Source organism: Lipophrys pholis (assembly GCF_963383615.2).
Source record: "Lipophrys pholis genome assembly, chromosome: 3".
Classification (NCBI taxonomy): Eukaryota; Metazoa; Chordata; class Actinopteri; order Blenniiformes; family Blenniidae; genus Lipophrys; species Lipophrys pholis.
This window is the reverse complement of record NC_137627.1, coordinates 6111838-6132356: the sequence shown is the minus strand read 5'-3', so window position 1 is coordinate 6132356 and position 20519 is coordinate 6111838. Positions and strand designations below refer to the sequence as shown.

At 40.7% G+C, this 20519-nt stretch overlaps 1 protein-coding gene across 1 annotated transcript in view; it reads left to right on the top strand.

Annotated features, from left to right (window-relative positions):
• Positions 1–20519, top strand: part of LOC308107717 (calsyntenin-2-like) — a gene marked incomplete at both ends in the record, with an annotated part of 319526 nt that overhangs the window by 283945 nt on the left and 15062 nt on the right. The window contains 2 exons of the mRNA XM_080460204.1: positions 7971–8137; positions 14418–14566. Of these exons, the coding sequence (XP_080316330.1) occupies positions 7971–8137; positions 14418–14566 (316 nt within the window). The remainder of the gene's footprint in view (positions 1–7970; positions 8138–14417; positions 14567–20519) is intronic.

Below are 20519 nucleotides of genomic sequence, written 5' to 3'. Positions count from 1 at the left end.
GTATTTCTGTGTAAACGTGTTGTTGTGTCAATACTTTTCTGAAAAAATGCTGTTTCACTGCAAACGTTGTCATGTAAATGGGGCCTTCGTCTCTGGACTTCACTTGTATAGAAATACTGATGTTTATTTTTTTTGCTTTCAAACAGTACAGGTAAGATTAAGCTGGTTTATCAAGTACGTTTTTAATTCAATTCAGCTGTATTCATACCACGGGAAGTACATCATAGCCATCAAATGGCACTACCCATTCAAATAATATGAGAACACATTATTTAGACATGCTGTTTCCTTTTGTATATGCGCAGATGCTGGTGTGTTGATTGATGTACAATTTGGATCTCAAAGCTCTCCAAAATGTTTCATTTTCCCAGTGGGATGTTTCTACTTTGTCCATATTCAGATGGATTTTATCCCCACTGATGAGCTGAAACGCCCACACTTCTCGGTTACTGCTGAATGCACCATTATCCTTAATTGTTTTGTTTGAACGTAATTACATTTAGTACATGTGCTTTCAAAAGTAGATTGTTTTCCCAAGCTTGTTTTGTAATGAGCAATAAAAAAAAGGCTTTGAAGCAAACTCTGGTAAGGTAACACAATTGTTTCTACCCGTTTCCTAACTGGGATGCATCGTGCTGGTTCCAAAATAGTGTTAATTTCAAGAATTTGTAATTGATTTGGCATCGGGTCACAGGAATGCTCGCATGATCCCTGATGAAGGACAATAACTTATCAAAAACTTGTGTTCAATGCTTTCTGTCAGCCTGCATGAACAGACCACATCGAATCAGGCCAAAGTCCAGGAAGCCTGGTCTCAGTCAAACTTGTGTGAAGGCAAGTACAAAAACACTGCACAGCAACTTGTAACAGCATCAATATTTCCACCCCACAGCGAGAAGTATCACATCTTCCTCTGTGACAATTCAGAGGTAAATGGTAGGAGTGCAGTGATTCAGTCCCAAAGTGAGAGATGACCTTGGATTGCTGTCTCCTCGCTGTGTCGCCACAGTGGCTCCATTCAAATCGGTGTGAGAGATGCTTGTTGCCTCACAGAACTACTTGTGGCCTCAACAGTCTTGGATGAGAGAAGAGAGTAGGACAGGCCTGCGGTCGCATAAGATCAAAGTCTTCAATCCTTTAAAGGTGCTTAGGACGGTGTCAGCTAAATTGGATGGAAAGTGTCAGTTTCTATTAGTTACATAGATATCAAGCTGTAGGCTTCACCTCCTCTCCTCGGTGGCTTAGGAAGCTGTTATCAACCACTTATTGGAACAGTGACGAATATAGACAGTAGGCTGGTTTTCTGTGGAGGGATGGGGGCTTCCTTTCATATCCGGTCTTTATACCCCAACACCAAGGGGAGCTAATGCATTCACTTTCATTTGAGGTCAATGCTAGTTCATTGGCAGACCATCCATTCATCCTTCTATACCACTCTATCCTGTCCCGAGTGGTGGGCGTATTGGAGATAAGGCAGGTTGCGTCCTCAACAAGCTGCCAGTCCATCACAGAGAACTACAGAGACAGATAGTCATACACCCACAGTTTAGGGGTCACCAGAAAGGCCTGGCTCAGGTTCAAACCTACAATCTAGTAACACACTATCCATCTATCCGTCTTCAATACTGTGTCCTGTGCAAGGTACCAGGACACTAGAGCCAATCCCACTAGGTAAGGGCGAGGACAGGCAAAGAGCTTACTTGATTCAAACTTGTGACTTTCTCGCTGCAGAGCAGCATGTAAAATCATGGAAAGTATGGATGCCAACTCGCAATCGGCAGCAGACCAATATTGTCAGGAGAGCAGCTTGCTGAAGGACAGGGGGGAGGAGCCTATCTCCTTGCCCAGAGGTGATGGAACAGGTCCTCAATATGATATTGACCTTGAATGACATGTTTCTTGCTTAATAATGATGGATAGAACATGAGTGCTGCTCACTACCACTTCATACAATATGTCACCACAGTCAATGTCATGGCTGACAGTAACTCGGGGGCCTGCTCTCAGAGATAGATGCAATAGGTTTGATCTGCATAAGGGCAAGTAGAATGGTGTTATAAAGAGGAGCTGGTAGCTTTCGAGCCCAGGTCTCGACAGGTTAAACAAATATCCTCAATCCTTGGAAGTCGTCGGCGCAACGGCAAACCTCCCCTGCCTTTCCTCTCTCTCCAATTTTCTCATAAAAGTGTTTGCTGCCCATCCAACCTTCCTCCCTTTACCTCGGAGAGTAAGTGCTGGCTGTGCACTTCTCACACAGTCAGCCTATATTTACCCTCTGACCTGGCAGAGAGTGTTTCCGTGTTGAAGAGTGTGTTGCAGTCAAATAGTGTGATAGTGTGCGTGTAAAATCACATATCGCTGCTAAACAGCACAGCAGTCCCTGACCCCGCGCGGGAGACGACAGTGTTTGCGCATCGCACGTGTACAAATTGAAAAATAAATCCAGTTGTATATACTGCATATTGAATAAATCTAGTTGCACACACGCACGTGTGGAATATCACACAGCAAGCGGGTTCTCGCATCTCTCATGCTTACAGTTAAGTAATGAGTCTGTTTCCAGCTCAGCCGGGCCTTTCCACTCTCATCTGTTGCTGTTTTGGAAATGACATGAATAAAAGTGAGTGAAGATCTATAGCTCCAACAGGCCTGCACAGAGTGGGAAGCCAGAGCTGGCACCACGTAAAGACCTGTCTCTGTAAAGTAGAATGATCAGCGCTTTTATCACTCCAATCATTCCCACTCTGCAGCGTCTCAGTAATCCCTTCTCTTCCACTTCACCCCATTTTTATTATTTTTTTTAAATCGTCTTTCAGGGACCTTTAATGGTTTCCCTGGCCACAGCATGAATTGATAACATCTGTCAGGATGTGACTAAGTGGATAGGTGGACATCATAAGAGAAAGCAGGGAAAAGGGGAGAGGGAATGGTAACTGAGTTAAAGCAGGAGAGCAGGTGAAGCATGAGCAATGAAAATGAAGAGGGGGGGGGGGGGGGGGGGTAGTTTGGGAAAGTGAATCCAGATATGACCTTGTGCTTTAAAAAAGAAAAAAAAAAGATTTTCTGGTATTTGGCATGGTATCAGTGAGCACTGGGAAGGTCTACTTACAGTGCTGAACAAAACCATTTGTTGAATAACATAATATACAAAATCACGTGAACCATTCGGCTGACGACAGAACAATTTGTTTTTAGAGCGTTTCAAACCAAGTGTTCCCAAGTGGACGATCGTGGTGCCTGTCAAGCCTTCAATTCCCTGCAGCACATAATGCAGTTTACTGTGATAACAGTGGCACATTCACCTTTCAGTGGGTACAGTGTGTGTTTAGTGTCAAGATGAAAAGCGATAATGGTCGTTGGCAGATTTTATCAGCTGTGGCTAGCTAACGCAGGTAATATACAAAGTATGGGTTGGTTCACTGCTCCATCAGGATAACTTTTTCATGCTCAAAGCCAACTCATTTTAACAGAGAGACTCCTACGAATGTATATACATATATATACATGTATGAAACATCCATTTATGATATGTTTGAAGATTTGGATCAATACACTGACCTGTGTTGCATCCATATTTACTTCCATAAATAGCGTACTCGGACGTCACTCCTTCTTCCCACTGCAATGAAATCCAATCCATCCCAAGGGGGCGTGCCTCCCACTTTGGGAACTACTGTTTTCATATTGAGCAGTACATTCCAGCATTAGAATTGTAAGATAATATTGGCTCGCTGAGGTTAAAACCCCAGTAAAAACTTATCCACCAAAATACTCGTCATGAGTCACCATTTCCAAGCGACATAACTAAAATCTTGTAATCTCATTGGCACTAACTCTCAACCTGTAGGTTTTAAATTAGTTGGCCAGACATAGTACAGCTGAAAACTTCCATTAAAGGCACAAAATACGTTTCCCCTCAGTCTTGGCCTTGACATTTGTCCAATACTTGACAAGACAAATGCACTTCCTGTGAGAACATCGATGATGCTGTCAGTTGTTGGGCAGGTGGGCAATAAAATCACGCTTGTATTCCCGGGAGTAACTTGAGAGCAGGTGCATTGAAGCATACAATGCCACATGTGCAGAGAGGAGATCTGAAAGTAATGGACTGTGAAAGCTCTTGGTGAGAAACTTAGGCAGAGTCATGACAGAAATGTATGAGCAAGAAGAAGAGTTGAGGCGTGTTCAAATTTTTCCAGCCATCCATGTTTCCATTTGCTCAGTCAAGAAAGCAGATCTTCATCAGTCTCTCATCCAGGCACACAGATGACAAGCCACTGGGTTGATAAGATCCACTGGGTCGATCACATCAACTGCTGGGACCCTGTTGCCTGCCCCAGGGGTGATAAGGAGGCTCGATGTGCAGGATGTCGCTGCAGGTCAGCGGTCGCAGAGGGATGATTCCAACCTGTGAATCCACCGCACTCCATTTATGTCACGTTTTCACTCCAGGAAAGTAAGACATGATGGAGTGTTTCCACTGGTGGTCAGTCCAGTATCCATCTGCGCTGACGGTGCTTTTCAGAAATATAGATACATCACTTGAGGCAGTGATAGATGTGCCTGCACTATTACCAGGGAATTAGGGGGGAACCTGGGTCAGGTCTGTCAAGGTGTTTAAGTGCAGGTACTGTGGAGGATTAGTTCACTACTTGAGTTATTGACATAATCAACTTTTATGATACAATTGTGGAAAATTGGATAGAAAAAGTTAAATGCATGTAAAGGACCCACTTAAAGAGTATATAATATATCACCCTGTAATCACCAATAACTAATACTTGACTGTAATGTAATAATTTTGGACATTCTAAAAGTAATAAAGCCAATAACTGAATAACTTGGCAATAATGTAATGAAATATGTGTTTAAAACATTTCCTAAATGCCTCAATTACTTACTTCATGATGACTCGGTCATGCACTATATATATATATTTCATAGGCAACCTGCATAAAACATGTAAAAGAAATGACATGAAAAATTTCCGGGAAACACAGACCTATTTATTATTATATTATTACCAGCATGTATTACATGTTGAAAATAATTTCATAAATCCGTGTCCTTAACATGATAAGTTATCTGACTTTTGACAAAATATTATTACTATCATGTCTCAAATATCCAATTACACTATTGGCAAGTTATTACATTATTGGTTGTTATACACCGAATTATACTAAAATCAAAACACAGTACCTAACTGTAATTACAATATGTTGACAACACAATGTTATGGCGCAAGCATGAAGCTCAGGTAAAATTAACATGTACTGTTATTATAGATGAAACATTGATTGAGTACATTAATATAGTAAATTAAATGATGCTGTGTATTTAAAATGAAATGCTTTTAAAGGCTATGACAAGCACTTTTCACTAAATATAATTAATTTCATTTGAAAAATATAGGAAGTAGGAAGTAGCTGTTCGAAGGGTCTGATTATGCATTTTCCAGTCGAGTGTCAAACTCCAACCAAGTGGAAAAGTCAAGAAGTGTGCGTCAGTTCACCTAAAGCAGAGGTGTTAAACATGAAAAAAGTTTCAAAAAACATTCATGTTTACACAGCGATGCTTTGAAACCAATGTTCGGTGACACGGAAGTGGCAGGAATACTGAAAACAATGTTGTCAGCATGCCAGGCCACAAGTTGATGCTGTTGGTTGTTTTAATGAATACACTCACAGATGTGCGCGGAGAACAATCCGCAATGAACCTAAACGTGGCGTAAACAAGTATTGCTGCACGATGTTTGTGATGGCATCATGACTGTTTTTAACGCCTCATTTGGCTCATTATATTTGGTTATATTGATTCTTACTGAACAAAACTACAGCATATTAGACTTTGTAAGCTGCTGGTGCCATTTTAAACAGTCTTCCAACTATTTGGTGACAGGACCACTCTTTTCATTTGCTATATCCGTTCAGAGACTGAAAACAGTGTGAACAGGATAAAGTGGATGTTTTAGCTTTTGTTGAAGACTGTACACACAGTCCTGACTGAAAAATAACCGTGAGATGAACATAAATAGCTGCTTTTTTTTCTTTCTTCCTCACTGATGTAGATAATAGAATAGAATAGAACTACTTCTACTTTCTACATCAGTGAGGAAGAAAGAAAACAGTAGCTATTTATGTTCATAAAATATGCCAAATAAGCATAATTACATGTTATTATATTCTGTCCCGATGTTGTTTTTGAAAGGGAAATAGAAAAATAAGCTCTCAAACGCTGCGTGCCTCTAATATTATTTGACAGTCGGTGTATGAGGGCAGAACGTGCCAGAAAAGCAAGTACAGAGGCGAGACAGATCGTTTAATAAAGAGATGAAGACGATGCCTGGGCTTGCACTTTGCCTGCCAGTCATTGCTCCTCTTCGTTATTGAGACATTTCTGTAAATTCCTGTAGGTGAGATGTTAGACTGATCGTGCTCTGCTTTCAGTGCTTTGGGGGGATTACTGCCAGAATTACAGAACAGCAGAGGAAAAGATGAAAGGAGTGAAAGAAAGGATTGCAAAGGTGAAATTTTGATACCCAGAGATAGTAACCTTTCAGCTAATGAGCGGTTCGGAGGTTTCTCTTGCTGGTGCTGGCCTTTATGGAGTTCAGAGGACAAGCTTTAAATGTGTTGACTTTTTCCCTTACCTTTATTTAGCCTGTACAGGCCGACTCAGCGGCACTTGCACTTTTTACAGCGGCACCATGCCGCTTAATCACAGGAGAAGGACACCAAATGTGCATCATCGGGGCCCATTATGGCCATCATTTGGTCGTCAGGACTCATAATTAAAGGATGGACAAGGTCACTGTAAGTGTGATGATATTGTAATGAGTAAGGGACCGCAGACCAGTGCTCCACTGTATATTAGCCATAACTCTGGAGTGTTTGTACCACCTGTACTAATATTTTGAAAGCAAATGGAATCACAGCAGGCCGTAAAGAATGCTGACTTTGGAGTATTTGCTTGTGGTACACAGTGCTTTGCATCGGAAAACACCAATGTCAGGTTTGGATATTACAGAACTTCCAAAGCAGGCGGCATTGACCAAGGAAAGACAACCCATAAATAAAATATATGCATGAATATTAGCATTCCATTGTGCATTATCTGTCATACATACACATTTATATATATATATACTGTGAACAGGCTGGAGAACATCTAGAAAACGTTGAATTTATGAATATGGCATCTCTCTTGAATCACTGAAATGGCTACAAGGGCATACCTTGTGTTTGAGTATTGTGTTAAATACTGTATGTATAAGTGGATACAAAGAATGGCATGCTTTGTAACGGTTTTGCATAAAGAATAGAATAAAATAGAAACTTTTTTGAAATTGATGGCTTAATTTATGAGTTTTAACATGAAATGTTGTGTAAACCAAGTATCAGGGATTATTTCATGTGTAGGAGTGGGTGAACTTCGACTGCTTGAGGCCACATATTGTGAAATAGTTCACATGATATGTTGCATTTGTAGGTCAGTTCTATTTAGCTGGATAAGCATCACTGTTTGTGTAACATGTCTGTTTTAGGTGTCAAATTCCTTTTTTTAACGTTTTATTAAGTTATATTTATAGCCATAAGTTATTTGGGTGTGAGGCACATGTTATAAGGTCACTTTGAATAGTTTTGTTGACACCTTTTCGACCACATGCTGTTTCAGACCTGGGCAAAATGACTCCATGATCACAACTGTTATCCACCAGCTTTCTTTTTTTTGTTTTTTTTATTTTATTTAATTGTACTTTTACTACTCTACATAGAATGTAGTTTTGTCATTTTTTATATTATACACTAATCTTGTTGTCTTGTGTTGCACAAGTGTTTGAACCAGCACCATATTCCTGCTGATCAGAAAGGACATTTATAGAGCTATAATAATGAAGAGTTTATATGCGAAATAGGCAGTTAGAGCTTTACTATACTGAGTACGTCTGTATATGCTTGTTTGTGTAGGTGGGGAGGTCACAAAGCCGCGGTTCACCCAATACTTCCGGGGAAGCTTGTCTGGACTGACCATCCGGCCGGGGAAGATCGAGAGCCAGAAGGTTATTTCCTGTCTGCAGGCCTGCAAAGAAGGACTGGACATCAACTCCCTCGAGAGCCTGGACAAGAGTATAAAGGTATGCGCACGCACGCATACACGCACACGGCAATGAAAACAAAGGTACTAAACAGAGACCCTAAATTGAAGGTTTTTACTCTAAAACGTACAAAATCAGCTTAAAATAGGAGTAAACTCACTGCAATACTGCTTTGTACGACAAAGATGGTGTAGCGAGTCACTTTAGTTTATTTAAAATCTTCAGTACACATTCAAATTAGATAAAAAAGAAAACTGTGACAGCAGTAACAGCTATCACTAATCAAATCCAATGGATAAAAATTACATCATACGATAAGACTTTTGTTCGGCACTCATTTAAGTCGTAGGAAGCAACGTTTTCTGTTGTGTCTTACTAAATTCTGGCCACTCATCTTTTTGTGCACTCTTACCTCTACCTTCAAAACTTTAAGATGAGGAAACCTTGTCGAACGACCGAGCAGCTTCCTGTTCCTGCTGTAATCACCTTCTTTTTCACTTAATTTTTGACTCCATATTAATAATCTTTGATTCCATATTTGCTGGAAACAATCAACTGACTGACTTAGGTGTTGGAGCTTCTCTCTAAATCAGGCGTGTCAAACACATATTAGTTCTTTCAGTCCTTCAGTACATCTGAAATTTCATCTTGACTGATCTGGACTGGTGAAACAGTGCCATGATAACCTTTAAACTTCAACTTTAAGTTTGTCGTTGTTGATGGAGCAGAGTAAACATGATAAAAATGTCAATTGTTTTGCAAAAAACAAACAAATACTATTGAAAATTATTCCACTGTCGACATTAAGACATTTTTAGTGGCATTTACTTGTTGGTTTGGCGGGCCGGAGTGGAACCTCTTGAGGGGTGCATTAGGTGAAAGAATACGGTACAACAGAAAAGCAACTCTAATGTTGCTCTAAACTGAAACACATTTCTTGACTTTTCTACTTGTTGGTTGGTGATTGGCCTTCACACAGTAAATGCAAAAACACCCGTATCTGTATGCTGAAGGGTGTGCGTATACTTTTCGTAAAAGTATTAGTGTGATACAATGTAGGCATGCAGGGAAAATCATTAGATATAAAAATGGAGCTTATAGTTACAACTGACCATCGTCTGTGTCTCCACTGGGAGGGCAGGGGACTTTCTGAAGCTTTGACATCTACAGGAAACACACTTAAAGAGTCTTCCTGGAGGCACCTGTGCTGTAGCTCAACTTGCATTTCGTCTTTGAGAGGCTCTCCGGTGCGTATGATGGTGGGAATGTCAAAGTGCAAAGCTGTAGGCCAAAGACCTAAATATCTTTTTAAGCTCTGAATACAGCAGGCCCATGTGTACTACTGCCACAACACAGAAATAAATCGTGTTCTTGTTCACCCAAAACGCTACCAAAGTTTTCCATTATCGCTTGAAAATGTTGTCTGGTAAGTTGGATCTAACACTCAAAGAGTGTAAAGTATGACAATTACTGAAATTTATTAATCAATCAATACTCACACAGTTATCATTCTATCTATCGATTTTGTTCCCTAATAGTACATGAGTCTCTATTTCTTACCTACCTGACTGACCATACAGAAAAAAAATTAAATAATAATGTGTGGTAACCTAGTAACTTGTTCCGTGCATCAAATGAGTAATGTTGTGGTAGCTGACTTTATTAATGCTGACAGGCGGATGTGGTGGCTTTTTAACAGAGAATAAGATATGATAAGCTGTATATAGCGTCTGCAAATTATCCAATAACGGGTACATTCCATCGTCATCACAAGTCCTATAGCAGGTTTCCTACAAACCCTCAACTGCATCGAGTATAAATCCAACATACATTCTCTGGGAGTGTGTGTACACACAAAAACACACAATTTGATCTCGGTTGACACTATATTTCTTATAGTCACCACGGCTAAATCACCAGCCGGCTCTCTTGAAACCCCTCCACTGCCTTCCTCCCCCTCGTCTTTTCACTGCTTCGGATAATCCATCTCCCTGCACTATAGAAGATAGCAGGCAGACAAGATGGATGGGGGTTTGTGTAGACACAAAACCAGCCCCCATATCCACCCACCCACCCGCAGCTCTCTTTGACTCTTTTTCGATTGGCCACTCTTCAGGCTCCCCTAAACTTCTCCAAAGAGCTCTTCTGCTGTGGTGCAGGAAACAAGCCATTTTGGGATGAGATGAGATGGGACGAGGTGGAGGGAGGGCGTACAGCAGAGGAGAGGAGAATAACCTCGCCGGGAACAGTGCAGTTTATCTCTCGAGAGCCATTTCATTTTCTTCTTAGCCGCGCACTCATCTGGCTCCCATAAGTCCACGGGAAGCTTAGACGGACGGCGTTTAGCGAAGCAGGTAGCACGGCTGGCACGGCACAATCAGTGGGAAATGACAGGTAGGGAGGCAGAGACAGAAGGGGGGGGGGGGGGCCACAGATGAGAGGAGACAACGAGGGAGAGGAAGGTGTGCGGGGCGGGAAGACAGGGAAGAGGGACTGTATGGAGAGCCCCATGAGGTGCTGGAGTAGTGTCACCTCACTGCTGAGTCCCAGTTTTAGGAAATAAGAGACACTTTGCAGTTCTGGTGGGAGGATACTGAGCTGGTTTTTGTTTTTTTTCCAAGAGCCTCAAATCCCTACCATCAAACTCTGCTGGAGATGTCAGTCCTGTTCCAAAAGAACACCTGTAAGCAGATTCCACAGACTATTTTGTAGTGTTTTCACTTAAAGTGTTTTCAACATGTATTGATGTCTTTGGAGGTATTCTCAGTCTTTTGTTGTGATTAGTGCAAACTAAAATCCTTGATTTTCCTTCCTATTTTAAAGAAACCACAGTGTATTTTGAGACATAAAGTGCATTTTATGTATGGAAAATTACAAGACAATTAAGGAAACCTAGAAGTTAACGTGACAACATTGTCAATTTCCTGACAAATGCCTCCTAAAATGAGTCATGTAATCAGTCACTTGTTTATGATATTAAGCACAGAAAGATCTGCAAACATTTAAGCTCTCTCTTGTGTTTTGTACTTGATTTTCATAGTGTATTAGAAGGCTCCTAGTGCTTTACGTAGTTATTGCAGGAGCAGAATGTCTATTTATTTATCTATGGTACCCAGTGTATTGGGTGTCACAAAGTAATTGGCAGGTAGACTATATATTGGGGGACTTTTCTTAGTTGGTCAGGACACATCTGAATATTTGTCAAATATGAGTGTGAGTTTACTGGACACATTAGGTTTGGAAGTTAAAGGAGAAAAGTGTTCATCTGGAAATTATGACTCAGACGTTTATTCATTTGACACACCAACAATCAAGCAAATTAAGTACCCTTTTGTAGCATCTCAGTGGTCTCAAGAATTGGCTTGACTACGGATTAGCTATTGACATATACTGTAGACTCAGACACTCCAATGAAGACAGAACTGCAGTGCACGGTTCAGAGTAATACCCAAAGACAGGTAACTTTAGGATTGGACAATGACATGCTCGACCCTTTAAGCTACGGTGACAACTTGTAACATCCTGAGATATCATTCATCCAATCTTATCTTCCATACCGCGTTATACAATAAGGTCTTAAATGGAGCCAATTCCAGCAGACCATGGCTAAAGACAGGTCCCTCCCTGGAAATGTCTCCCATCTGTGGAAACCCGCGCACACACAAACCGAAAATGTAAATGAGACCCTACAATAACCCTACAATTAGACTTCAATAGGACATGCCAGCTACCTCCCCTCTAAACAGAACGCTACGTGACGATAAGCTTTCTGCCCATGCTATGGGAGCATGCTCTGGTGCTTCATGGTGTAGAACGTTCTGTCCACAGAGCAATTTGGTTGATATTCCCCTTCAAATTTTCACACCCTTTGGTATTTCACCACACCTCATTAGCACTTAGTGCAATGTGATGATTTAAATTAAGCGGCATGTCCAACAATTAATAATAACCATTGTACTATTCTTTAGTGGTTAGTGCTCTCGCCTTACAGCGAGAAGGTTGTGGGTTCTAGTACAGGGCCTTTCTGTGTGGAGTTTGCATGTTCCCACACCCCGTGTGTGTGTGGGTTTCCTCCGGGAACTCCGGTTTACCCCACACTCCAAAAGACATGGACCGCGGGTCCCTGAGCAAGACCCTGGTCCCCCCCAGCTCCTCAGGACACACTTTTAAAATAGATTATTAACTTCAATGAGGTTCTCCTGGCTAAATAAAGGCTAAAAATAAGAAATAAAATAATCCAAATTACTTTGCATCCTTCCTCTATGTCAGCCGCTGGTTTTCCTTTTAGCCCTGTACAGTTTTACGTCTAAAAACTCGCAGCCACCTTAAAACAGGCGATCCATCACAGTAAACATCACTTTCATTCAGAACATCTGTTTCTTTTAGCCGAGGTGACATTGCTTGTTGCATGCCAATGCAGCACAGGCAGAAAATGCTCACTTTGATGGATTGCCTGACTCAAACAAGTCTCCGCAGAGACTGATGTCCACGCTCCTGTATAGGTCAACGCATAGAAAGTAAAGACTGCTGGCAAACTGTACCGAGCCTTGTAAACATTTACAAAGCCACAGATGAATGAAATGAATGACAACTTCTTTTTTCAAACCCCACAATCATGACTCATTAACATTTTATGCATGGCACATTAAAAATGTGTAACCCATACTCAAGGCATTGTAATTTAGCTTAATCGTTTTGGTAACACGCATCAATTTATATCACAAATAACAAGATAAGGACTTTGAAACTGCATCTGTGCTGGTAACAGCTGGTGAGCCAGAGGCATTTTCTTTTCAGGCTTTCCTCACAAACATCTGCCCATCCGTCACAATCTCATTAATCAGAACATATTTCATGGCAGGGTTTCACAAACTGGGCAAGCATATTGGCATTCAAGGATGGATTGATCACAGTTTGGTGGTTAAATATCAATGAGACCTGGACAAAACTGGCCCTTCAGTAACACAGAGCCTGGGTCGCATGGAGTGAAAACGGAAAACCTTTGTTGCATTCTGGGTGTCAAGAACTACACACAGCCGCCACTAGTGGCCCTATGTGCCAACTACATCATTTTCAGGGTTTCTGCCGTTTCCATGTAAACGGACACCATTTTGAAAACGTGAAACTTTTCCAAAAATGATTTTCACTTGAAATGTCACGTAAACAAGGCCTTACCTTCCAAACATATCATCATCTGCTGATCACAACATTTTAAAGTTTTTCTTAGAACAAGTTAACATTGTGCGAGTTTTGATTTAATCAGATTTTTTTCACTAGTGTTGAAAGTAAGTACTTTTAAAGACGTTTATTTGATGTGCTTTGATCAGTTTTTTTCTTTTATTTTCTTTTGATGGAGCAGCTTTATTTAATATGCAGGCGAGATAAGCCCTCATCCGAGCCTTTAAAAAAAAAAATTCAACAGAAGGGGAGAAACATAGACCGGGGGGGTTATATCTTACCCCATATGTCACCAAATGTTTTAATTTGATTATACAAATGCAAACGAATGTTTTTCAACATGTCTTTTGTTTAATTTAATATAGATAGATATGTTAAATATTCCATTTAGTTGTGCAGTGATTCTGTAATCTGCACCATGAGGGAATTCGTTGTCTCAAAATGAAAAAAGATAGACGGTTTGTGGTATTTAAGACATCACTTTATAAATTCAGTTTATTTTTTTAGTATGTCTAGTTCATAACAAAGCCATTTATCCTGCATCTATGGTTTAATCTCAGCATTCCTATCAGTTATACATTATACATTAAAATCACTGAGCAAACATGCAATGTGCTGCTAATAAGGTGTCAAATGAAGAGATAATTGGAGTTACTTGTATAAGGTGTTCAAAAATATCCTTGAGAGACATTGTTCCGCTGCCTGAGGTGTAAATCTGCACGTACCTTGTTCAGAAGTTGATAACTGCTGCAGTTATATTTCCAGCTCCTCACGCTGTTTCCAGTAAGTCAAAGAAGTCTATTAAAGTTGCGTTTTTTTATGGATTCTGCATCAATATACAATCTTGAGGCCAAGACTTGAAAATTGATTAGTGTTTAATGACATTACCACAGAAGAAGGTGCAGGAAACAGCATTTTGGGGTAAATGAAAGGCCTGGCTTCTCATTTATGTGCCCTGCATCCTCCCCCTTGGCCAGTTTAATGTGTGAAAGCCCTCGCTGCCTTCACAGATAGTTTCCACAGCAGATTAAGCATTAGTATCTCAATCAGAGCTGATTGAGCACAGCTTTAAATGACGCTTCATCAGACGCCGTGTCATCTCTCCATCCATCGAACATCTGTGTTCTCTCTCTGTCTGCAGTTCCACTTTAACCCAGCTCAGTCCATCCTAGTGATGGAGGGCGAGGACTTGGAGAACATAAACACCGCCATGAAGAAGGTTTCCTACATAAACTCCCGCCAGTTTCCCACACCGGGCATCCGGCGCCTGCACATCTCCACCTCTGTCCAGTAAGTGTACCACCTCCTTCCAATTCCTACCTTTTTCCTGATTTCATTTTACTTTTAGGGGCCGTCTCACGTGAACGCACCGTTTTTGCCCGATCATCCACACAGGGCAGCGTTTTAGGAGCCCAAACACATTTTTATTTTTTTTTTTACACGGATCCCAGAGTAGGGAAATTCTAAAACCCAGGCTTGGTTTTGAGGTGTGGATGGCAAAGATGGTGCACCTCTGGGGAAAACAATGATGTCTCCTAATAAATACAACAATCGCAGTAGGAGCAGGAGCATAGACCTATATAACTCTGAGTTATAGACAAGTCTATGAGCAGTAGTCAATTTTCTCTGTGTCTTCTGCATTTTTGCCGTATTTGGTGAGTCACAACGCCCCTAAAGGCCTGGCATATGTACTACATGCCCTTAAGCATCGTGTTGAGCCGTGTTCATAGTGACATGTGGATGGAATCTTTTGAGGGAGAACGCCAGGGAGAAAAACCCTCATTTTGGCTCGTGTGGACAGGGCCTTTGTCTTTTCTGCCTTCAACATTCCTCCTTTCCCATCCTCTTCCCTGTACCTCCTTCTCCACATATGAAGAGCACAATCTCACCTCGACACCTCTGCTAAGTGTTAAGACAACACTCTCTTCCTTTCGCTCTTTCTTTCTCTCGTTCTCTTTTCCTCTGCTGTCACTTCCCCTTTCCTTTAATACGCCATTTTTGGTTCACCGTCGCCACCGGGGGCTAGTTTTTACATTTTCACGTCATGTATTAATAATTCCGCCTGGGTTTTGCCGGGGGAAGGAAGGAAAGAGAGATGCCATGGGAGAGAAATGTATGTGCTCGCGAGGAAGAGGGAAAGGCTGCCTGGTAGAACAGGCTCCCTCAGCAGGTTACCATTAAAATTCATGATTGTTTTAAATATATGTAGACCCCTGCAGCACAGCCCTGGGGTTTAAATCTCCGCCCTCCTGTTGGGTTCGATGCACGGCCGCAGGGCCCCGAGAACTTCAACTACCGAAAGCACACGTGATTGTGTGTGAGTGTGTGTGTGCCTGCGTGCGTGCGTGTGTGTGTGCCTGCGTGCGTGTGCAGGCTGCTGGTGATGAAGCAGAGTCATTGTAGCTGGGGGCAGACAGATTATCAAGGAATACATTATGCTAATGATGGCTAAGCTTGCATCATCGCTAAATGTTGTTTAAATGAAGTTTTTCCTGCAGACTGCTGACTGGCTCGCTAGTTTCCACATGAGTGCTTGTGTGTGTGTGTGTGTGTGTGTGTGTGAGACACGCCAGCAGTCGTGGACATGCGCGGCTAATCCGTAATATGGCGTGTGTTCAAATACACCAATGGAAAACTGATAAGGTGGATTTAAGCTATTATTTAGAATCTTGAAAACAAAAAGAATAGATAAAATGCTTCCAACTGAGTGCCTGAAACTTGGCCTCCTTCCATAAACATGTCAGCAACTTGGGTAAAAGAAACTAAACAAAGTTCCCTGGTTGATGCAGACAGATCACTTTGCACAAATAAACAGAGGTGCCATTAGTGTCCTGGCAATGCAGTTAAAATCATGTCTTGCTGATGCATAATAACTGCAATTACCGAAGACATTGATGAAATAATCAAGAAAACAGCACTTCTCTGAATAAAAAAATCGGTTGTTCTTTTGTTTAGAAATACAAATTGATATTACAGACACTCTCAATTATATATTTATATACATCTACGATCTTATATAAGGCAGGTAGATTTAGCGGGTGTGCACAAAAGTAATGCAAAGAGTGTATTTCTAACATAACCCGTGGAGAAAAACTGTGTAACTGTTGCTGTTTTTACAGGAACCTGGTAGTAGGATTTCATCCGTTTGACCTTTCCTGTGCAGACACTTTAATCTGTCATTAAATTTCTAATTAACAGTATTTATCATGTCTTCATTCCATTTATTCGTAGGTACCAGAAGCCGAGTTTTATTATTGTGCCTTCTCACTAACAGCTCCATTTGTTTCTTCAGCGAACAAAAGTGCTCTGACCTCCATTACATGTGACCAATGTGATGTGATAATGTAGACTGTGAAAACTCTCGCTGAGCACATCTGACAAACACTGACCTATTTAATGTTGCAGTGCTAATTAGATCAAGCCTCCCACACACTGCAATGATCGGCTGGTAATATTGCAAGAATAATATTATGACTGGTCACACAGTGGATTTTATTACTGTATATTATATAATACAGTTCATTAGATGGAACCTACTGGTAGTTTAGAACTGAGCAATGTTTAGAATAGATCCAGAAAAACTCCACAAAAGCCTATTTTGTCAGCACATCCTTCTGAATTGTAAATGTTTTTCACAATTTTCAGACATACTTTCAGATTGTTTATCCTCTGCCCATATATATATATATGTAAACACTAAAATATGCTGTTATTAACTCTTATTAATTGTTATTAATCTCATTCCTTCAATTTTTTTCTGTTTTATTTATGAAGCACCAGTTAAAAAAATAGTTATCATATGGAAAGTCCACATTCAGCTATAAAAAGAAAATGCCAAAATCCCACATGAGTATGGAAAGGATACGTGGTGGAGCCAAAATCAGTTTGTGGCGATCTGATTGCAAAGTTTAAGCTCTAGATCAACAATGTCACGCACAAAGGAAACCGAGAGAGAGAATAAAGATAAAGCTCATTGTGTGTGTCAACAGAACTGTGTCATCTGCATAGAAGTTGATGTCACTGCAGTATTTTCTCGTAATATTTCCAACATGAAGTGGATATAGTACTGACTATATGGGTCCTAGGTCAGAACCCCCAGGATTAATTTGTGTGTTAGCTGGAATATTATCATTGACCTGAACAAAGTGGAAGCCATCTGCTGAACATGTTTTAAACCAGATGAGTATGTATATATTAACTACAATATTATGTTGTCATGTCTGTAGAAGAAAAAAACAAAGATCCATGCTATGCTATTGAATGCAACACCCAGTCTCTAGTGCAGTTATTTGTTCTTTCAATTTTTGTTGCCTGTCTCTACATTTTTGAGATGTGTTGCTGCCATCCAATAGAGATCGTGCAAGTCTTGTAAACTAACCCACATCTGATATGTTGTCTGTCTTCTGTACTGAATTATGATGGAATTCCTAATCATTGCATCAGGTTTTGATTCAAGCTACACTTTGTCTCTGTTCTTTTGGAGATCAGGTTTGCACATTTCTGCTGATTGCCCCACAAAAAAACAAAAGAAATGTAACTTTCGTGGCTAATGTAATTTGAAAATATTGACTTAAGGCTGCCGAATGCACTTCCTGTCCCTGTGACATGTTTTTGTGTTTCAGCCACAGTGTTTAACAGCAGCAAATCCCTCCTCTGTAGAGTAACATTGATAACACGGATGATTTAACTTCCAATTAGTTGTTTTAGTGCTCCATCTAGATCAGACACTAGCAGAAAATAAAGACACCCCTCAACAGATTTAGTTACAGTGAGCAGTCTAATGCCAAAACATGTCAGCAAATGTGACAATAAATCCCCCCTGGCTGCAGCGGACAGTATCACTCTTCATGAATAAACAGAGATGTTAATTAATTCCTCTAAATGCAATTAAATTTGTTTTGTGCTGATGCCTAATAACTGCAATTACTTGGGGCATCGAGGAAATAAAAGCAGCCTGTGCTAATCTTTGCAGCGGCCCTTTTAGGCTCCCTTGTCATATTTTTTTATAATTAAGTTGGACTGGCTCCAGTTTCTTTCCTTTTTTTTCTTGTTCTTAATTTTTTCTGCTCGGCAGGCCCACACAGCAGCCGTTTCCCTGCATCACTGAGTTTGTATCTCCCACAGCTCACAACAATGGCTCTGTGCCTGAACTCACAAACGCACCACCGTCACGGAAAGGGAGAAATTACAAGATGCCCCTCAGACCTGTTTTGTTTTAGACCATGGCCTCAGAACTCAAAGGATTAGAGACAGTAGTTTGGTTTTTATCCTGCCGTCAGACTTCACAATTTGTAGTGTTGCAAAATACATGTAGTTTTCTCTGGTTTCAAAGTCCTTTAGCAATTATATCTATAATAATGTAAACACTCAAGTGTCAAACATAAATTACTGTCACTTTTCAAAAATCTGGATTTCTTAGAAAAGTGTTACCTTTACATTGCAACGTTTTGAAAATGATGTCCATTTACACGGAAAAGGCAGAAACACTGAAAATTATGTCGTTTTCATTTTGGGCCACCAGTGAACATTAGGATGAAGGTTATGTTTTTATTTATTTATTTATTTATTTATTAGTTTGTATGTATTCTACCAACTTTTCGCAAAAACTACTGACCCAAATTGCATGAAATCTTCAGGGATTTGTCATCATCCAAGGAGCAGTCTATTAGACTGGGATTGAACAGTTTATCGAGAGGTAGGATATTTACTCCGTTGTGGACACACTGGAGCTCACACAAATGCATATATTCACCATTTTAGTTATGTGGAACCTACTCTGGTTTGTTTTATATCATGGCGCTCACGAACTATCCCAAAGTGTTTTACACATGATCCCGTTTCTACACGCGATCTTGCGAGATTTTGATTTGCACTGTGAAAACGATCAACGGTCCGTTCACAACATATGTTACAATAACCCCATCGTTCCTGAGAGCAGAATAGGGCATCCACAAAGATACGCCACTCCAAGCGATCTTGAACCAAAACCGGTTGATCTCATGTCAGTCTGACTCAGTTTGGTGCATTTTGTGTTCCACCTCCATTTTCTCTTGTCCCGTGGTTTCTAAGATAGCGCTTGTCTTGTCACACAGTCCTGGGGTTTCCTGAGTGTGTGCCCGATCCACCTCCGCTTCCTTCTGTGTATTTGATGTGCCATCTTTCCCTGACTGGTAATCTCCCGTAGATCTCCATTACAGATTACCAAAGGCCATCGGATTCCAAACTTCATTTCTCTTATTGGTCTTCTCAATATTACTATGGTCACCAGAGGTCACCATGATGATTCTATTAAACACAATTTAACTGCCACATATCTATTTGGGATGAATATACCAAACCGCACCCATTAAGTTGACCAGACAACATCACAAGTTACTAATCCTGGGGCTGCTTAGATTTTTTTTTTTTTTAATCAATCACTTGTTACAGAGCCAAAATAATCAGTCAGTCACTTGAACTCAGCTGACTAAACATGAAAGCAATTTACAAGGACTGACAGCTCCACACAGCAACAATCACACTTGTCACAAATGTTTTTGGACTGTGGGAAACACACACATACTTATGAAGAACATGTAAGTTCCCCACTTGAACCAGGAAAGCTCACCGCTACACCACCACCACCCATCACATTTAAAACTTGAGACAATTGAGTGTCTTCAGTAGTGCTTCCCTTCTTAAAAAGATAACTAGACCCCTGAAAACAACTTTGAAAGATTATTTCACCACTATAATTACCTCATAATGTTGACTTTCTGGCTGACTGCATTAGTCCCAGGTGGCTCCATTTGGGACATATACGGAGATAAATATACAATTATCCAAGCAAAGAAAATACTTCACACAAAACCACCAGTCGTGAAATAACAAAACACATGAAGGCTCCTTGGTTGGATTCGTGCATTGCGGTGTATTATATATGAGACTGTAGACGAGGAAATGCGGGATGAATCGGAGCTGAAATTTCACGGCCCAGGTTTCCAATCTCTGAGGAAAGCTTGTTATGATTTCCTGTGCTTGGTACACAGAGACGCAGTAAGGAGAAAAGGCACTGATGTCCCACCCACTGACAGGTGTTTGTGTACTTGAAAGGCCTTTGGTAAAAATGTAAAAACAACAAAAAAAATGTAGCTTATTTGTTCAGCTTCCACCAAACCCCCTTCCACTGCCGTTCCCCCCCCCCCCCCCCCCCCCATTTTAAAAATATGCTGTATTTTTATTTGATTGACGTAGGACCTGCAGT